The sequence below is a fragment of the Pantherophis guttatus genome, chromosome 1 (assembly GCF_059756535.1).
Source record: "Pantherophis guttatus breed Tessera chromosome 1, ASM5975653v1, whole genome shotgun sequence".
NCBI lineage: Eukaryota > Metazoa > Chordata > Lepidosauria > Squamata > Colubridae > Pantherophis > Pantherophis guttatus.
Window position 1 is genome coordinate 294,475,682 of NC_142063.1, and position 21,134 is coordinate 294,496,815.

The 21,134-nt window shown below is 34.7% G+C and overlaps 1 protein-coding gene across 10 annotated transcripts in view; it reads right to left on the reverse strand.

The window, feature by feature from the left end:
* The window catches only part of DNAH14 (dynein axonemal heavy chain 14), a 225,867-nt gene that overhangs the window by 139,047 nt on the left and 65,686 nt on the right, over positions 1-21,134 (reverse strand). For all 10 annotated transcript variants that reach the window (XR_015731515.1, XR_015731514.1, XR_015731511.1 and 7 more), the window contains exons 15-21: positions 14,908-15,249; positions 10,818-11,211; positions 7,904-8,094; positions 6,356-6,601; positions 5,932-6,053; positions 3,923-4,094; positions 53-157 (exon numbers count right to left, since the gene is read on the reverse strand). Coding sequence is in view for 4 of the 10 variants with exons in the window: in XM_087883153.1 (XP_087739279.1) it covers positions 53-157; positions 3,923-4,094; positions 5,932-6,053; positions 6,356-6,601; positions 7,904-8,094; positions 10,818-11,211; positions 14,908-15,249 (1,572 nt within the window). In the remaining 6 variants the exon portion in view is untranslated. The remainder of the gene's footprint in view (positions 1-52; positions 158-3,922; positions 4,095-5,931; positions 6,054-6,355; positions 6,602-7,903; positions 8,095-10,817; positions 11,212-14,907; positions 15,250-21,134) is intronic.

Below are 21,134 nucleotides of genomic sequence, written 5' to 3' on the forward strand. Positions count from 1 at the left end.
TTGCATTAAAATGGCTAAACTGACAGTTTATATATCTGATATTGAACCTTACCTGTACAACATCAGGACTTTTACTTTCAGCTACTATTTCAAGGAGTTCCGCATTGCTGAGAAAATAAAATCTTGGGAAAATCATACGTTTAACTTCAAGATATTCCTGACAGAAAATTAGAAAGTAGATTTTTTAAAATTAAAAATAATAAAGTGAAATAAAATTGTAAGCTCTATAATAGACTTATTTTTCACTGGCTTCAGTTTTATCAGAACCACTTAAGTGTAGTTTTTAGTTCAAAAAAGACAGTGCAGCTATGTAGTTTTTGTAGATAAGGCGCTGGCAAATATTTAACAACCACTTGTCCAGGTCCATTGCAGACAGTCACACCATACCACTAGTCATCAAACAGCTAGTCAGTGTGTCAGCCATTATAGTTCAACTAATTGTATAACTATACTCTCAAACAGTTCACAAAATGCCAGTTGTGAATTTTAACAATTGGCTCTTATGAGCTCTTATGAGCCAGTTCCAGCACATCACTGCTCATACAGTACATGGTTTTTTTATATACAATACCAATATAAAACATGTATCTGCAGTACATGTCATCTTCACCCACTAACAATTCCTTGGTAGCACAATAAACTAGAACTTTTCATATAAATTGTTATTCATCTACTAGTTCTTAACTTTTTCATAGCAATATAAAAAGTTGAATGGGGTCATTATTTAATTTGGAAACATTGAAGTACTTTAGAAACCTAAAATTTGTGAAATCCAGAATACCCTAACCCATATCATTTTTATGAATGTGTGAATTAAAGCCTAATGTTTTTTTGAATTTCACAGATGTCTAATTTTATAATGCTATTCTTCTTTCTATTTCCGCTAGATTTGTAACTTTCATTGTCCACTCTTGGATTGTAGGTAAATCTTGCTTCTTCCAATATTGTGCCACCAACAGTCTTGCTGCAGTTATTAAATTCAAAATCAATTTGGTCTCTATAACTGTACAATCCGTAACTATACCCAAAAGAAACAGCTGTGGTGTAAATTTCAACCTCTTTTTAAGAATATTTTGTAAAATCCACCAGATTTTAATCCAAAACGCTTTAACCTTTTTACATGTCCACCAAATGTGAAAATAAGTAGCATCCTCACAATTACATCTTCAACATTTTGGTTGTACATTCGGATGCATACGAGATAACTTTTTTGGATCTAGATGCCATCTATAAAACATTTTATAAAAGTTCTCCCTTAAATTTTGCGCTTTGGTAAATTTCACATTTGTTACCCATATTTTCTCCCACGTTTCCATCATTATTGGCTGTTCAAAATTCTGCGCCCATTTTATCATACAGTCCTTAACTAGCTCTGTTTCCGAGTCCATCTCTATCAATATATTATACAATCTTTTTATATGCACTGGGCTTTGGTCTCTAATTTGTTTAATTAAATTTTCATCACTTTGTATAACACCAGTTTTCTGGTCTTTTCTCCATCTGGCTTGTAATTGTACATATTGAAACCATGTTTGAATTATTTTCTCCTCTTTCAACACATTCACAGATTTTAATTTTAATATACCGCCCTCCATAATGAGAATATCTTTATACATAATTACATCCTGTCTACATTCTATACTCGTATTCTCTATTGCGTGCCTGGGTGCTGTCCATATAGGTATTTTTTCATTTAACTTATATTGATATTTCTTCCAGACACGCAATAAAGCATTTCTCAGTATATGACTCTTAAATGCTCTATCCACCCTTTTTTCATACACTAAATAAGCATGCCAACCATAGACCAGATCATACCCTTCAATATTCAATATCCTTCCATTTGTTAAATTAATCCAATCACTAATTGCTGATAGAACAGCTGCTTCATAGTACAATTTTAAATTTGGCATTTTCAATCCTCCTCTTTCTCGTATGTCCTGCATTATTTTCAATTTTATCCTTGGTTTCTTACCTTGCCATACGAACTTATTAATACCTTTCTGCCACTCTTCCAGGTTGGCATCCTTTTTTAGTATTGGTATCATTTGAAAGAGGAACAAAAACCTAGGCAACACATTCATTTTTATAACTGCTATTCTACCCAACAAGGACAATTGTAGTTTTTTCCATTTATCCATTTCAACTTGTATTTTATGTCATATCAATTCATAATTATACTTATGCAATTTACCATTAGAAGATGCAATATAAACTCCTAAATACTTGACTTTTTTAACTATTTCACATCCCATTACCCTTTGTAACTCCTCTTTTTGATTAGCTGTCATATTTTTAACTATCATCTTTGTTTTTCCAATGTTTATCTTAAACCCAGATACTTGACCATACTGTTTTATTATATCAATCAAAACCTTTGCTGATTCCACTGGATGAGTTAAGGTCATAACCAAATCATCTGCAAATGCCCGTATCTTATATTCATAATCTCTAACTTTGATTCCCTTTATCCCATCTGCATTAAGTATTTTATTTAACAGCAACTCCAAAGTTAATATAAATAATAATGGCGATAAGGGACATCCCTGCCTCGTGCCTTTTTCAATTTTAAAAGTTTCTGTCAAACTGCCATTAATAATTATCTGAGCTGTCTGTTCCTGATATATTGCTTTTATGGACTGCATAAAGCAATTCCCAAATTGCATCCTTTTAACCACTCTCAATAAAAATTGCCAATCTAATCGATCAAAAGCTTTTTCCGCATCCAGAAATATAAGCACCGCAGGGATTTGGTTATTCCTTTCCAAATGTTCCAATATGTCAACAATTTGTCTTACATTATTTTTCATTTGTCTACCTTGTATAAAACCAGTTTGGTCAGCATGAATCATCTTTTGCATTACTAGCATTAACCTATTTGCCAATATCTTAGCAAATATTTTATAATCTGTATTCAATAAGGATATAGGTCTATAATTTTTGAGTTGTGTCAAATCTTGATCTTCTTTTGGAATTAACGAAATAAAAGCTGTTTTCCATGAAGGTGGTACCCCTTCACCCAGCTGAATTCTATTGAATAATTCTTTAAGAGGTAAAACCATCTCCAGTTGTAAATATTTATAATACACAGCTGTTAATCCATCCGTACCAGGAGCCTTACCAGTTTTTAACTGTTTAATTGTTGAGAGGATCTCCTCCTCTGTTATTAATTGGTTTAACCGTTCTCTTTGTTCCTCTGTAACTATTGGAATATTCTGTCTATCCAGATATGTCTCTACCTCTGCACCTTGTATTTTATCTGCAGTATACAGTCTTGCATAAAATTCTAAAAATGCCTTTTTAATCATATTTTGGTGATACAGCTCTTTACCTTTATACTCTATTTTCTCTATGGTACGAGATTTTTGTTTTTCCTCAGCATGTATGCCAACCATCTACCTGGTTTATTTGCATTACAAAAAGTATTATGTTTAGCATCTTCTTTCTAAAAAGTACTCAAATGCAACTTGGAATTAGTGATTTCAAGATAAAATATAATCAGAAGCTAATTTAAGTTAAACTAGTTAATTCTTCTGGCAGACATTTAATATTTAATATGTTAACAATTATATCACTGCATTATTTACAGTATTGTGCTCTTATTTGTATTTTTTTTTTTTTGTATTTTACTCTGAAAGCAATTGCCAATACTAAAGAGACAGGCAGACTGACAGGTTTGTGTGTATATAATAAATTTGTCTATAGGTATGACCAAAGAAAAAGAGGCCACAGTCTTAAAAGTGCATCCCAGTTCCTACCCATTTCTCTTTGCAAGAGGAATAAAACTATAGTTCCTACAACAACAGAATGCTACATGTAGAGTGCAGAAGCTAGTCTATGCTTCTTGTTTTTTCCTGTTTACAAAATGTTATTCATTGTGGTTCATGATTCTTTGCCAGACATTACAGATTCTTTGACTTACCTCAAGAGCCTTCTGTATTTTTTCTAGTGATGCATTGTTGCTCTGCAGTATTTCAAGAATTCCACTTGTTGTAGTTGCTTTAGTAACATTTGGATTCTCTGCTGCAAATGTCATGAGTTCTTTCCATTTGTTATCAACTACAGAGAAGAGACTGGCTTCTCCTGGAAGTTGTCTGTTATTAAATCATATGTATATGAATATGTATATGATACATACACACATAGTAAAAAAATCTAATCACTCAAATTTAGATTTAGAAAAAAATGTAGTAATACATTAAGCCATATGCTTAGACAAAGAAGCAAAATTTTATGCTAATTTTCCATAGCCAAAAGTAACTTAGAAAGAAAAAAAAAACCAGCAATAGTAACATGCATGCAATATCACATTTGAAATAAAAAGAATACAAAATTATTTGTAAAAGTAATCAAACAATATCTAGCATGGATAATTACATTAGAACAGAATTTTCAAACTTTTCAGTCCATAGAACCTGTCATTTAAAAATATCCTGGAATTCCTGATCTAGAAGTAAAACTAAGTGATAAACAAGTGTCTGTGCTTTGTGCATAACACTTTTCCATATATGCAGAAATGTGCACATACATACTCCTCCTACAAGAAGTAGCAGCAGCACAATGCTCAGGCATAGATCCTGAGCTTCAGGACCAAATGGGATATTCCTTAGGAAAAGCTGCTCCAGAAAAAAGGGATAGTCATATTTGGTAAGGGTCCTTTGATCCTTTCTGATTTCCCTTGGATGGTGCTCAAAAGTGAATTTTGCAAGAATTTATTGCTGTATGCTCGAAGGGCATTGAAGGAGGGACTCATCACCTGGATTGTATGCATGGTCTGGTCTGGTACAAGTAGTTTAGCAAAACCAGGAGTGAGCATGAACCCACTTCCACAAAAATATTCATGACCACTATTTGAGATCTCTTTTATTATTTTTATATTTAAATTATTTTAATGTTTAAAGTAACTCCCTAATTTCTCCAGAAAACATTGATTATTGCCAAGTTAGAGATATAAGAAATATCTGCTACTAGAGGTAGCTTACTTATAACAACATTATTCATTTATGTATGGTCTAAATGCCTAAATTCAGAATCTTTATTACAGAAATATATGCTGATACATATTAACAGTGTGCAAACTATTTTGAACGCAAAGCAGCTGTTTCAAGCTCAAAATGGGATATTCCAACTTCACTTGAAGATTACTGATTTTTACACTATTCCAATAAGGTCAAAATAGCCTATTTTGAACAGAACTGCTTGAATTCAAAATGATTTGCACATTGTTAGTATAGTAAACATCTTTTCATCTGTTAAGTACACAGTGTAATATGTTCAACTTATTTTCATGAACTTATTTTACATGACTACTAATGACACATCAGAAAACAGCATTAAACAAAAATGCAGATTACCGTAGTTTATGCCTCCTCAGGGGTTTTTGTTATATTGTTTTATAAATTATATTATTATTCCTTTTATTTTAATCTTTATACATCACTAAGAATACTTAGAGGAAATGAACAGTTATATAAATTATATTAAATGAGGAAACACTAGTAATGTAATTTATTGCATTCCAAGGCATTGCCTACAGCACAATATGCAGCAGTGGCTTTTAAGTTTTTTCATCTAACAGCACACTGAGAAAATGTTAACTTGAGCAGTCACACATCTCATATGGACTTCCGGAATTCCCATGATGTCCCATGGGGAAGTCAGATGATGTCATAGGTTATTGGACTCAGAAGAAGAAATGGAAGTAGTCTATCCCTGGTGATGTCATTGAAGAAGAGTTCTGGTGGTGAGGCTGTGCAGCATTTCCTGTCATTTATTTGTGACTCACTGATGCAACACATATGCAGACTTTTCGCAGCACAGAAATGAAAACTGCTGATCTACAGCTAATGTTTAATACTTTAATATTTATTCAATTTATATTTTATTTGGGATATAATATTAAAATTTAATTACCAAAGCACTTAAGCATACCTTTTTATTTCTGGAGCCTGAAAGATTGGCTCCAGATAAATCCAGTGTCTCTGACAAGTTAACCATTCCTCCAGAGTACAGGAAATGAGGTTTAACTTATGATCCCAAGCATAAACAAGATTCTACCATTAAAAAAAAGCAGAATAATTATTATCTGAGGCAGGCAAACAATCTGCTCTTTAAGTATAAAGGGGGACGCGGGACACATTTTTTAATATTTTAAATTTGATTATTTAAATTTTATTATTTAAAATATTCACTGGCTACAATCGTAGGCAAAGCACGAAATTTTAAACTATACTGATTTTAAAAAAATAAGTTATTTCTAATTTTTCTCAGACATTCTAAAGGGGAACCAACTATTTGTAATAATTGAACATCTCAATATTCAAACTATTTCACAACATCCTCAAAGAAAGATTACCTTAATTGGTTCAACAAAACAAGAACTTTTAATGGTTGAGATTGTCATCAGAGACTCTTCTAACAGAGTAGTTATATCTTCCACAGATGAAATAATACAAATACTAGATGTTTCAGTGTAATAGGGACATAAATGGAAATCAGTTTTTTGCCAAAGGCCAATGATTTTTTTCAACATTACTTCAAGAGTTGTTTCTTTGGAAGCTCTTATGGATATTTCATTAATATCTTTTCTATGCTGAAACATCTAAAGAAAGAAATAGGAGATTTACTAATGTATGCTGGTAAACAAAACAAATGATATAAATAATTAAGATGCACATTCAGCAAATGTGAATTTTCAGAAAAATGTAAAAACCCAGAACCATCCATTATACACATTAATCATGTCTTGTAGAAAATAAGCACATGATCACTGCTGACTTTGTCATTGCCATGCTCTCTAGAGCAGTGATGGCGAACTGAGTGCCCAAACAGGACACGTGCATGTGGGTGCACATGCCAGAGTGCTGGAAACCCGAAGACAAGCTGGTTTTTGGGTTTCCGGCGCTCCAATGCGTGCGAAGACCAACATATGTGCCAGAAATTAGAAGAGCAGCTGGTGATGGTGTGTGTGCCCACAGAGAGGTCTCTGCGTGCCACCTCTGGCACGCATGCCATAGGTTTGCCATCACGGCTCTAGAGGAACCATGCACACTCTTAATTCATAGGCAAAAAGATGCTTTGCAATGCATGGAAATATGAACATAACAAGAGTCGCTTGACAGTTAGATGGGCAGCATATAAATTTAATAAATAAATATCTGCAATTCAGCCCAGCCATCCTTTTCCCAGGGTCATGCAACTAACCCTCCAGATCTGCCATTTGATCCCAGAAAAATATGTATTTGTTTTCAGTAGTAGATGCATGCTGTATTTACATCCCTGTGCAATCCAACACACTTTTTGCCTTCAGATCCAAGGCATTGTGAACCCCAAGTCATGCAAATATTTTCTACAGAGATGCAAAAGATCAAGCGCCACATATTTCAATGATAGCATATTTATCAATTTTATCAAAAACAATTGTATCACAGCATGGACAAAAGCACTGGAGGAAGTTTGCTACCTTACATTCTTCTCCAGTAGCAGAAATCTGTATATATAAAAAAATGAAAGCAGTTTTTAAAAAGTTGCCGTAAATCTTAAACTTTTTTTGGGGAGGAGTATTTGAACAATACTCTGAGAATATGGAAAAAGGAATCTGGAAATCTCTTCAGACCTATTTGAGATTATGCATAGTATCAAAAAATGTATAAAAGCCTAATATAAGAAACACGTATTCCCTATGTACAAGGTCATCATGCATTACTTCCTTCAAAAATGGCCAGAATTCATCCAAAACTCAAATTGATGAAAATTAATAAAACATGGAGAAAATGCTGTACGTTAAATGGAAAATCTAAGAAAATGTTCACTTCAGACTACAAAAATAGAATGTGTGCCAAATAACAAATATATATATATGTTTTTAGAAGTGGCATTTCTAAATTATAAATCATAAAATTACATTGAGTTCCAGGATCTTCTCCAGAGTAAGTCTTTTATCCCAAGAAATTGACTCTCCAACAATATTCTGTATTGTTTCCCAATGCCTTCGCTGAAGACTAGGATTCCTTAAAGCTATGATTATAGGCAAAGATTCCTTAAAATCCATCAATGATTTCTTCATAATGGGTAAAATAGTATTTTCTGGCAAGCCTTCAAATATGAAAAAGTTACATCAGAACACTTTTCATAAAATGTTTGAAATCTGAGCTTTTGTTGATCTTTCTTTACATAAGATTGTTTTGAATTTTTGATGGACTTCTCCTTGAAATTATAGACTCACAGAATGTCCAATTTGGAAGAAACCACTCTGTTTAAGTCCTTGCTCAGTGCAGGAATCCATTAATGCAACATGACCAACAGAAGACCATCCAAACTCTGTTCATTTCCAAAAACAGAAAAGCCACCATCTTATGAGGTGGCCTTAATGTGCAATCAAATCTACTTCCAATTTAAACCCATTATTTCTTGACCAATTTTCTAGAACAATTCTTATCAATTCTGCCAATTTTCTACAAGGCATCCCTTTGAAGAAAGATATAGTGTCTCTTTATAGCCTCATTTTCTCCCAGCTAAATATATCTAATAATTGAAACCACTGATACTCTTGATAATGCTGTCTAGGTGACAGTCTGTTCCCTCTCCCCACCCATAACACACACAAGATTCACTGTGCATTTGACTGATTCAAATCTTTTTGTATTCCTATTATTTGTTAATACTAAACATATTAATACATTACTATTCCTTACAGAAATTTCCCTTTATAATAGGTTCCCTGAAAGAGCAGTCCTGAGTATTTTTTATATCCTTCCCTTGAATGTTATGATTCAGGGTTTTGGGTGTCATTGTTATTCCAAGTCTATAAATCATTTGTAGTCCTTGATGACATTGTGTGTTCAAAAATGAATGAAAGTTTAATTAGTATTTTGTCTGGAGGGTCCTCCCATCACTTAAACTTAAAAATGAATATGACTGAGATAATTATTTTGGCTTGCTCATTCTTCCCAACCTTGTAGTATGTCTCTAATTATCTTCCAGACCTAGCTTGCCCCTATTTCCTTTGTTCTAGTCTCAGATTTTGATAGATGATCATCTGATTCTGTGGCCAATTACTGATATTATAGCAATAGTCCCCGATTTTCATTTGACGAAATTTTATAGGATCTTTGCATTTATGACAGATGATACAGCAGCTTCATTGGTATATGCCTTTGTTTTTTCACACCTGGTTTACTGGAATAGTCTTCTGACATTATGTTCCCTATTTCTATTTTGATCCCATGATCCTAGAGTAGAACAGTATTGTTCAGGCTGTTCTGAGCCTTCCATACTATTCTCATTCTTTTTTTTTAATAGTGCATGGCTGTTCACTGTTTCTCTCTTCAACCCAGAGCCCACTGGTTCTTGTATTTAGAGTATCTGATTACAAACACCTCAGTATCTTCCTGCCTTTACTTTGTCCTACAATACTATTCATTCCTTGCTGTATATTCTTCTGGGCAGAGCTTCCAGTTATGGCTTCCAGGTTCTAGGCTTCAGGCGATCTGGTCTTCTGATTCCAGGAGTAATGACAAGCTGAACAACTTACCTTTCTCTTTTTTACTCTTTTTGAAGATCAGAATACTTTATTTAATCCTTTGACATATCCCTGTAATCTAGGATTTGTTGAAGATCACAGTAAAGGACTTCAGGATTATATCCATAAAATAAAAGTATATCTTTTAAGACTCTTGATTTGGTCCTGGTGTCTTAAATTCATACTGCATATGATACAGGCACTTCTTCATAAACCCCATTAATTATCTTTCAGCCATTTGAACAAAATTCTCTCTTGGAAGAAGATTGAAGCACAGCAAAAATTGAAAAGTTCTACTCCTTCTCCTATCTCAGTCTCTCTCTCTCCTGTTACTATCCTTTCATTTTTCAACCAGTGGGACCATTCCTTCCTTTTTTCCCATTTATAATTGATACAGTGAAAACTATTTTTATGTCTTTAGCTTCCTTTGTAAGCATTTTCAAGCACCTTTTCGTGCTGTGTGCATGATTTAATCTTTATGGCTTCTTTCTGCAGATATTAGCAACTTCATAATGTGTTTCTTTGATGATTACACATATCCTCCATTTCTCATTCATTTTCCTTTAAAATCATAATCCAGTCAAAAGCTCCTATGCATCAACAAATGTTTTGTAAGCTACCCTCTATTTTTCCCATTGACATGTTGCCCAACTGTACTTTCAGTATCTAATTTTTGAGATGTTGCCAACTTTTCTGTATTCTGTTTGTTAATTTCTATTCACAGGATCCTGCCTAGTACATCTCCAAACTTATTGAAAATAGTTCTCCTGAAACCTAATGTGCAGATATGGCTATGCTCCAATTTTTCTTTTCTATCTTTCTAATCCCCTGTGACACCAATCCATTGTTGGCTTTATATTAAAGATTTTCATTATATTTAATTATGATCTTAATTATCACAATTAATTCTAATAGCTAGTACGTGAATATTTACTAATACTCCACATAACTATAATCCATATATGCATGTAAAAAGTTTTAACACAAAACCTTCTTCATAGTTTAAAAAATATTTTTGTACGATAAATCAATGAAAAGGGGGTAACATTTGCAAAAGTGTGACTTGTATGATCTTTGTATAAATAACATTTTGTTATCTGCATTAAATCAAAATAATCTCACAATTAAAAACAAAAAAGATAGACTTCCTTTAATAATGTTTTACCATTTGGCTAAAACAAAATTGGTCATTACTTCATGAAATTATCATTATTATGAAATTATCTCAAAATAATTTTAATTCATAAAATATTTTGTTTTGATTAATTTATAATTATTGCAATTATCAAACATTTACCTTTTTCAAGAATATGAATTCTCTGCATGAATCGGTTAACCTCACTTTGAATTACATCTACATCAAGATTCCAAAAGATTGTGTGTTTCCACTTAAAGATAAGTTTTGCCCAATCTTCATGTGAGTCCCATAACAATTTACGTAACTGTAGTTCACCTTCAATTTCTGAGAGTTCAGCATGCACTCTCTGAGAATCTCCAGCCTGACTTCTGTGAGACAGTTTTTCCACAGACAATGATTTCATGTCACCAATGGCACCATCAAGCACATGCTGGTAATTTGCATAATTTAAAATTTTCTCACTGATAATTCCTGCTTCTTCAATAAGATTTCCAATCATTTCTTTAGCTGTCTTAGGCAGAGTTTCACTAAGGAGGAGGACAGGATTTCTCACCTAAACAACAAAATGAATAACAATTAATGACAAAGAAATAACTATAGTTGGGCAAAATTAAGGAAAATAGTTTTTAAAAAATTCAAATTGATCCATTACACTAAACAAAGTTGCCTATATCCTCTTTTAGTACAACATACATTCTTTCTTTCTCTTTTCAGAGAAGGATGGCTATGCTTTTATGCATAATTGGGTGTGACAGGATTTCACAAAGCCCATAGTTTGGTGATTGCTGCTTTAATTTTATAATAGTGCTACTACATAGAAAACGGCTGCTATTACTACCACTGTAAACACTAAAATAAAGACAATGAATTTTAAAGAATTATCACCTCCAAAGTGGAATGCATTCAATTTCCCAATTAGCAAAAGTAGACAATAGAGGGAAGATTAAATTATCCTACTCTTCTGCCTTTCACACACAATTACTACTGCATGTGCTCAAGGCAGAAAAGGAAAGATGGGAATAACTTGAAAGAATAATGGAAGAACAATTGACATACACAGGAGAAAAGAAGCAGGAACTTTTTTCATTATTGTTAAAGTATGAATAAGTTTTTGCTTATTGTCTTGAAGTGAATCTCAATGAGTGTTATTTCTAAGCCTAGATCAGGTTAACATCAGCATTTCCATTCTGTGTAAACCTGAAATAGAAATAAATTCTAAATGACATTTTTAAAAAATAGAAAAAACTCTGAGGTCATAGCAAAATCTGACAAGAGTGGGATGGAGGTAGTGCAACCATCTTGGCTCTCCTTGACCATCGAACTTTGGGCTGACTATGGAATTTAGGACTGAGTGCACATCTGCACTAAATTAGCTCCTTTCTCCAAGGTTGTTCCTAATTGGTGTTGATTGTCATTCTCTAGCCACTCTCTTATAGCGTACAACAGGGCTCAATACTCTTTCCACTCCTTTTTAACATCTACATGAAGCTACTGGGTAAAATAATCCGTCACCATGGGTCAAAATATCATCAATATGCTGAATGCCTATGGATATTCTCAGTCATCCAGGACATAGTTGTTCCAAAGGCAACTAAACCGTCTTGATTTTTTTTCCCTTGAAAAGTTTCACTTTTCATACAAGAAGCTTCTTTAGTTCTGACTAATTGATGGGGAATAGAAGATAAAATCCTTCTATGCTGTTACAACCCTCTCAGCCATCTACAGGTAGAGGCTGTAGGGACTGAATGGAGGGCAGTGGGCTATGACTGAACCCTGGCAAGACAGAGCGACTTTGGGTGCATGGAGCTTCAAGATGCATGACTTTGGCATTTTTATCATGTTCAGAACCAATTTGCAATTTCAAAGTTCAAAGCCTTTATTGTCATTGTACATCATGTATACAATGAAATTGAATAAGCCCCTACTGGTGGTCCATACAAGAATAATGTATTCTTATAATACAAGAAAACATGAATAATATAAAGAATAATCCTTATACAAGTAGTTAGGGAAAAAAACTAGTCATATGTTTCCATATGTACGTCATATTCTGTGCAACATGTATATTACTCTGGTGTATGATCTTATATCATGGTATATACATATTACACACTACACTGGCACCAGTGAAATTTGTCATATTAATCTGTTTGTGGTGCTATATTGTGTTTAGAAGTCTGACAGCCCCTGGGTAGAAGCTGTTTTTAAACCTGTTTGTCTGCCTGGCTATACTTCTGTGTCTTCTGCCCGATGGTAAAACTGAAAAGAGACACTGGCCAGGGTGTGAATTATCCCTAAGTATCTTTCTTACTCTGTTGAAACAGCAAAACCTGGCGATGTCATTCAGTGATGTTAGGGGGCAACCAATGGTTTCTCGTGCTGAATTAATCACTTTCTGTAGTGCCTTCCTGCCCACAGCTGTTAAATCAGCATACCATACTTTTATACAGTATGTGAGTACACTTTCTATTGTAGACCGATAGAAAGAAGTCATCAGCCATTGTTCCACCTGATTTGTCCGCAGGACTTTAAGGAAATGAAGCCTCTGTTGAGCCTTACTAACCACCAGGAACGTATTGCTTTTCCAGGTGAGGTCTTGACTAATGAGCACTCCCAAGAATTTAAAAGATGAAACCCTCTCCACACGGCCCCCCCTTGATATACAGTGGGGCAGGTTTCTCTCTTTGCTTCTGGAAATTCAGTACCATCTCCTTTGTCTTGCTAGTATTTAGATGTAGGTTGTTTTTTGAACACCATCTGGACTTCTGGACTTCTTTCCTGTATGCTGATTTGCCCCCTCCAGTTATAAGACCCAGCACCATTGTGTCGTCTGCAAACTTTATTATGATGTTGGATGGTTCAGAGGATATGCAGTCATGTAAATAAGCGAGTACAGGTAGGGGCTGAGCACAGAGTCCTGAGCACCCTGTGCTGAGCTTCAGGGTGAAAGATGTAAAGGACCCAGCCCTTACTGTTTGTGGATGATCCGTCAGGAAGTCTTTGCTCCAGTCATAAGTGAGGGGAGAGAAATTCAGGTCAGTCAGCCTGGTAAGATGATATTAAAGGCCGAGATATAGTCTATAAAAAGCATTATGACATAATTCCCAGATTTCTCAAGGTGTCTCAATACAATATGTAGAGCAGTGGCAATGGTGTCCCTTGTCGACCTGTTGCTTCTATAAGCAAACTGGTATTGATTGAAATTTGGTGGAAGACAGGACCTGAAGTGTTGTAGGACCAGTCTCTCAAAGCACTTCATCACTATAGACACCAGTGCAATGGGTCTATAGTCATTCAGGCTGTTTACAGCCTTCAGCACAACTCTCACTTGATGTTCATGCAGGGTGAGTGGCTGGAGGTTAGAGGGCCTTTGGGCTAGAGCCACAGAGACAGGTCTTTTAACCTCAAAGCGGGCGAAGAACTTAGGGGTTCTCTTGGATTCATGACTTCTGCTTGAAGATCAGGTTGCAGTCATGTCTAGGATAGTTTCTGCACAGCTTTGGTTAGTACACAGTTGCGGCCATTCTTGGATTAGGACTCCATGTACTCAGGTATTCAAGCTTTAGTAAACTTTCGTCTGGAATACTGTAATGCATTTTACATGGGGGTATCCTTGAACTGCATTCAGAACTTCAACTAGTACAAGGAGTGGCAGCACCATCAGTCTTTGGGGCCTGTGGAATGAACAAGTCCATCTTGTCCCACTAAAACAAACCTGCCTTACTCATGCTGACAGAGAGGCCTGCTGAGGATCCCATTGGTCAAGGAACTCCAATTCACAGTATCCAGGAGAACAGCCTTCTCTGCTATAGTGCCAGACCTTTGGAACATCCTGCCCCCTAGGGTGAAATTTACCTCCACACTCCTATTCTTCTGCAAGGACTTGAAGACCTGGCTCTGCCAGTTGGCCTGGGGATCCAATAGGGAAGTATATTACTAGAGATGGCTGCTACACTAACTGATCCCATCATGCCCCTGTGCTTCCTGCTCTCCCTTCGCTCAACTTTTTAATGTCATATTATTGTACTTCAACTATTTATTTTTATAATTTTATTCCTTTTTTTATAATTTTTCCATTTTATTGTTGTAAGCTGTCTAGAGTAGCCCCACAGCAAGATGGGCAGCAAATAATCTAATAAACAAACAAATAAATAAAATAAAATAATAGAAATTGTATATATTTTGCTTTGAGGTTTTTTATCTTGCTACTATGAAGCAGATGCAAATATATTTGTCATTACCCTATTACCTTGCTTTTGTATTCTTTCATTTCAACCTGTAAATTATCCATAAATTCTCCCAAACTTTCATTAAACTTTATAACATAATCATCCTTCAGTTTTTCACAGATAAGGATAGTTGATTGAAGATTCTGGAGTGTTCGCACAACAGTTTGATAAAGAGCAAGCTGCTGATGTGGGAGAAAGATGTTATAATCATTTGCAATGAAGTGGAGCTCAGAAAGATAGTGATATTCAACCTTTATATTTGGTAGTTGTGAGGAAATTTCCTGAAGATATAGCAAATGTTCAACAAAGCCATCCACTGTTACTAGTTCTTTGTTCAGCTTCGCTACCGCTGACTGGGTGACCTAAAAGTAATGAAATAGTAAATATTTAAAGATGTATCCAAAGATGTAAAAAGTACATATCCAAAGATATATAATTATTCTTGTTATGGTAGCATTTTAACTGTTTGGAAAACCTTCTGAAGCTTTTGATCACAATTGAGATATAGATTATTACTTCGCTTACTAATTACTCCAACTGTTATATATTGTGAGAGGTGTAGATACCCAATATGCATAAATCAAGTTAAAAGAGTAACTAATTAAAATAATAAAATTAAAACAATGACATCAATTATGATATAGAATATGATTGCACCTATACTATACTTACATTTTAGGGAACATAGATCAGGTTTAAACAGATACTCTATTAGTACAAAGAAGTATATGATAACATTTCAACCCCCAAGACCTGCTGGAATAACTACGTTTCTGAGGGCTTTTCTGAATTTCTGCTGAGACCTTATGAATCTCTGGGGAATGTTAGAGAAGTAGGAGAAATTTTCTTCAGAAAGAAAGTATTTGCAGTATACAGAAAATGCTTTCTTATCAGCATCAGAAGTATAGCACTGCAATACTAAAATTGATAGCTAATTGATAGCCGGCAAGTAGATGGCAACTTTGTCATAATAAAAATGGACCAACTACAGGACACATACGAAACCATCAACAACATTCTCAAATGAATAAAATTCATTAGGGGAAAAGAAAACAATAGCATGCTACTTTTCCTGGATATCGCTATCAGCAGAAATAGTGATTGCAAATTAGAAACACAAATCTATTGTAAAATCACCCATGCCAACCAAGTGCTCCACTACCATAGTAACAACCCAACCTCCCCCAAGAGAATCTGTGTAAGAACACTATTTAGATGAGCACAAACACACTGCAGCAACCCTGAACATCAGAAAGATGAACTAGATCATCTGTACAACATCTTCCAATAAAACGAATACCATCCATGAAATTTCATCAAAAAGTGCTTGATCACTCAACTCAGTATAGCAGAACCAATACAAGCTGGGAAAATGATAATACTGCCATGCATCAAAAACATCCCAGGAACCATCAACAGATTATGACAACCAGCCCTCCAAAAACAAACCAAAAGACCCAGCAATCCCAGATGACAAAACAGGAGTCACCTACAACATACAGTATAAGGATTGTAACATCTATTATGAAGGACAAACAAGCAGAAGACTAGCAGAGCACATCTATGAATATCAACTAACAGTGATAAGAAATGATGAAAACTCCTTAATTTCACAATACATGAACAGGTTTAACCATAGTTTCAACTGGGAAAATGTCAGTATCCTAGACCAAACAAGTCCAAAAACACGAAAATATTTCTGGAAACATCTCTATGTTCAAAAGATACAATAAAAAAGGAAACTAAAAGACCAAAACACATCCTCACCAGCAACCAACACCCAGATGTACAGAGATTACTACCAAGATTAAGGTGACCAGATGTCCCGCTTTTGGCGGGACAGTCCCGCTTTTTAGCAATTTGTCCCGCATCCCGCGGCATTTCAAAAAAGTCCCGATTTTTCATTCTGCCTCCTCAGTCCCGCTGCCTCTTGAGCCCCAGCTGATGGCTAGAAGAAAAAAAAACCTGTTTAAACTCTTGCCCGGGGCTTCAAAGGGCCGCCCTACAGGCAATCAGTGTAAAGAGTTCCTGAAGCAGTTTTTTTTCCCCCTAGCTAAGCTGCAGAAACGAAACCGAAACCAGGATCTTTGGTGGAACATGACAAAATGAGGCAGAGAGAGATTTATTTTTATTTTTATTTTTCCTCCCCAAAAAAGGTAGGTGAAAAACTGCAAACAATGGGAAATTTAGGAGGAGAGTTCAAGATTTTAAAACACAAAAGAAAAAAAAGCTGTATTTAACTAGGGAATTGTAATAATTGAATTGAGATACTATTAATTGTATATTGTGTTGAAAGCAGAAATGTTTAAGTTGTGGTTCAGAGGAATATATGGGGGAAATTATTTGGTTTATTATTATTGGTAAATATAATTAATTGATTTGTAAGAAATTGGATTGCATGGAAATAATTGGAATATTCATGTTCATATTGATTAATATACAAAAAAGATAGTTTTATAACTAATTGATTTATATTAAAATGTTGAATTTGTATTAAACAACTGTATTACATAATTACATAATTAAACAATGTGAGGATGGATATAAAAATAGATGACAATGGAAAGGGGTATAATATAGAATAGAAGATGAAGGGTAATATTGGTTTTTTTAAAAAAATAGATGAGGAATAAATATGGCAAAAAGGAAATATAGAAATTGTAAATTTAATTGAAGTGACTAAACACTGTTTAAATTTGTGAACCGGCCAAATACTCTGTTCAAAGAAAATAAATTGTATGTTTGTATGTGTGTTTCTAATTACTGCTATTTATTCATATTTGTTCTCTTTTATTCTTTAAAGTTTAACCATTCATTCTTTATCTTTTTTTTTTATTGAAAAAGTTTTCAAATACAAATTTTCCCCCTTTCCCCCCCTCTCCCTCCCCCTCCCTAACCCCCCCTCCCCACCCATCCCCCCCTGTGACTTCTTCATAACAAAAAAAAACCTAATTCATAACAGATTACTTACTCCCTCCTCTAGATATTGACCTTTACTTACTAAAAATATTATTAATATTATAACATCCCCCTTTATCCATACATATCAGAAAAGAGAAAAGAAAGGAAAAAAAAAAGACATTATACTATGACATTATAGAATAACTTCTCCACTTTAAAACTATACGATAAGTCCTACTTTAACATTCAATCTTCTATATATATTACTATAACATTTCAAAGCGGCCTTCCCCATAAAATCTAGTTTAACATTTATTCCACTCTATCCATTTCCTCCACTCCCCTAAATATAACACTTAAAAATCCCTTTTCTTAGACTAATCAATCTACTAACTAGCTTATTCACCCACTATCATGCAAAATTGCCATACACAACATTTCTTAACATCTTTGATTCACTGCCCACACTACTTAAAAATATATGTCTATATTTTCCATTATATCTAAATAAAAAAAAAGAAAAGACAATGACTTTAAATTTATAATCCATATAGTATCTTCTTTGAGGTCTTTCCACTGGATTGGTAGAACCAACATCCATAATCGGGTAACATAGCTTACTGGTGCAACAGTTTATTCAGGATCTTCAATCATATCTGCCCCCATCAGTAGTAAATATCTTCTTATATGTATAAAAGTAAAAACAACCACCCGAGTGACATTATAATTATATTCCATATAGTAATAATTGTGGGTTTCATCAGGATTATTAATTCCCATCATCGTAGTGGGTAACAACCCGATCTTCTGCATGCCCCAGCATAATTCTCTTGCCTTGTGATTCAAGATAATATAATATGTTTATCAACACAAAAAGAAATTCCAAAATGGATAATTCAAATCCATCAGTTTAAGGCTCATTTCACGTCCCCAGATTACGGCCATGCAGAGATCTGCCACAAACCTCAGGATGATATTAACCAATACATCGCCTCTTCTGTGTTTACACATAATCGTTCATATTTTAAAATCACTGGCTTCACTGTTGCCTGATTTAGAAATTTCTATTTTTATGCCACCTATTTCTTTTTTTCTTTTCTTTTTGTGGGTTTGGTTTCCATCCTGGTTCCCTTTCTACAAAATGTGTATCATCTGGTCGGTTTTTATTCTGCTTTGTAGATTGGTCTTGTTGGTTTTGCTTTTGTATCTCATGTTTCTTTTTTATCCCTTGTATATCCCCTAATTGGTTTCCATGTTTATCCTTGCCTTGATAAGTCATCACATTAAGATTAGATGCCTCTTCTCTCAAATTTGTAGATAGTCCAGCTGGGGTATCCAATAAATCCAAAGGCAATTCATCTGGTACAGTCTCTGTAATTCGATATTTTACCTTTATTTCCGGCTCCTTCTGCTTATCCTGTATTATACCTGAAGATGTTAAGTTCATTTTCAACCTATTTTGATAAAATTCTTCCGCTCTTTCAACAGTATTTAGCTGATATCTTTCTCCTTGGTATCTAAATATAATACCAACTGGGGCGTCCCACCTGTATGAGATATTTCTCTTTTTTAACTCATTCACCAGAAAACCAAATTTCTTCCTTTCCATCAATATCTTAGGTGGGAGTTCCTTGTAAATCCAAATCTTTCTTCCATACAATTGCAAATTAGAATTGAAGGAATTTTGTACGATATTATTCCTAATTTCTTTATCTGTAAAATAAATCACCACATCTCTAGGCAATTGCCTTTGCTTGGAATCCAGGAGTTGATTTGATAAACTCTGTCGATCCTACAAAACACTTCGTCAGGTTGAACCTTTAGAATCCCAGCTAGAAATTCAGAAGATATTTTCCTTAAATCATCTCTATTATTTTCCTGCAAACCTCTTAATCTTATCACATATTCTGTGAAATTATATTGTACCATTAAAATCTCTTTTTCAATCTTCTGTTGCAGATTTTCTGCATTACCATACTTTTGATCAGCATCCATTTTAGGTTTTTCTTCTAAGCTATTATCCTGAGTGTTTGTCAAATCATTTTCAATTTTTTGAATTCTATTGTCCAATTTATCTTGAATTTCTTCCATTTTAGACTCTAGTACATTAGTATTTGTGTCCAACTGTATCATAAATCCTGTAAAACCATTAACCACTTTTGAGAATTTTTTCTCCAAAAAATCAAACTTAGATTTCACCAATTCTTTAATTTCCTGCTTAAATTTTTCAAATTGCTGATTCACAATCTCCTCCCTTCTTTCAATCTCCTCTATAAAAAATTCTATTATATTAAAATCAGGTTTCTGAGACTGAAGAATTAAGACTTGTTCCTTTAAGTTGTTGGTGTGGGGATCCCCCCCCTTCTTGTTTATCTGACTTTATGAGTCTCAGTGCCATGTTTCCGCCCAGGCAGGCTTTGTTAAAAAAAAAGCAAGCAAGAAAAAAAAAAGGACTTCTTTCCAATCAACAACAATATCAGGTCTCCAAGGGAAAAAAAAGAGAAAAAGACACAGGAGCGAAGTTTTGTCTACAAATGTAGCCAGTGGTATTTATTCCGCTACATTGTAGTAATAGAAAACGGAAGGACTTTCCCTTTCAGCCTCTCCTCCAGCCGACGCCATTTTAAAAGGCTTTTTTTTTTCCTCTTTCTTTTCCTCCTCTCTCTTAAGTAATTTTTTTTTTAAAAATCAGTAAAATACTTGCGGTTCAGTATTACAGGTCCAGCTCACATTTTCTTTGAGTAGTCTGTTAAATTTGCAGGCTTGCTTTTGACGCCTGGCTCTGCATCAGCAGAGGTCTCCCAAAGCCCGGAGCGGCGGCTGGGGATACGGGGCATCTCATCCGCTCCGTCCCAAAAGTAAAGGAAAAACTTTTGGGACTCCGCAGAGAGTTCTACCCACCCCTGCCGGCTCTATCTCCGTTTCCTCATGGAAACGGGAGTTTTTTCGAGCCGCCATTCCGTGAAGGCGGCTCTAACAGGCGATGGAAGCTGACGATCCCAAAGGAACGTCTGGCAGCAACAAACAGCAACCCGGAAGTCCATTCATTCTTTATCTTAATATCTTTATATTTGTTTGGGGTTGGCTTTCTTCCCTTTCATCTTTTTTATTGTACAGCAATCTTTCTCCTCAAACCTACCACCTCTCTCTTTTCTTTCCTTCTTACTTTCTCTTCCCCCCCTCTTCTTCTCCTCCCTACTTCCTCTTCCTTTCTCCTTCTCCTCTCTTCCTCCCCCTCTTACCCTCACTCCTACTCTAATTTCCCTTCCCTTCCTTCATCCCTCTCTATTGCTGTATCCTTTTATGCATATGGACTACTCAGAGGGCTGAAAAAGTTATTTTTGAC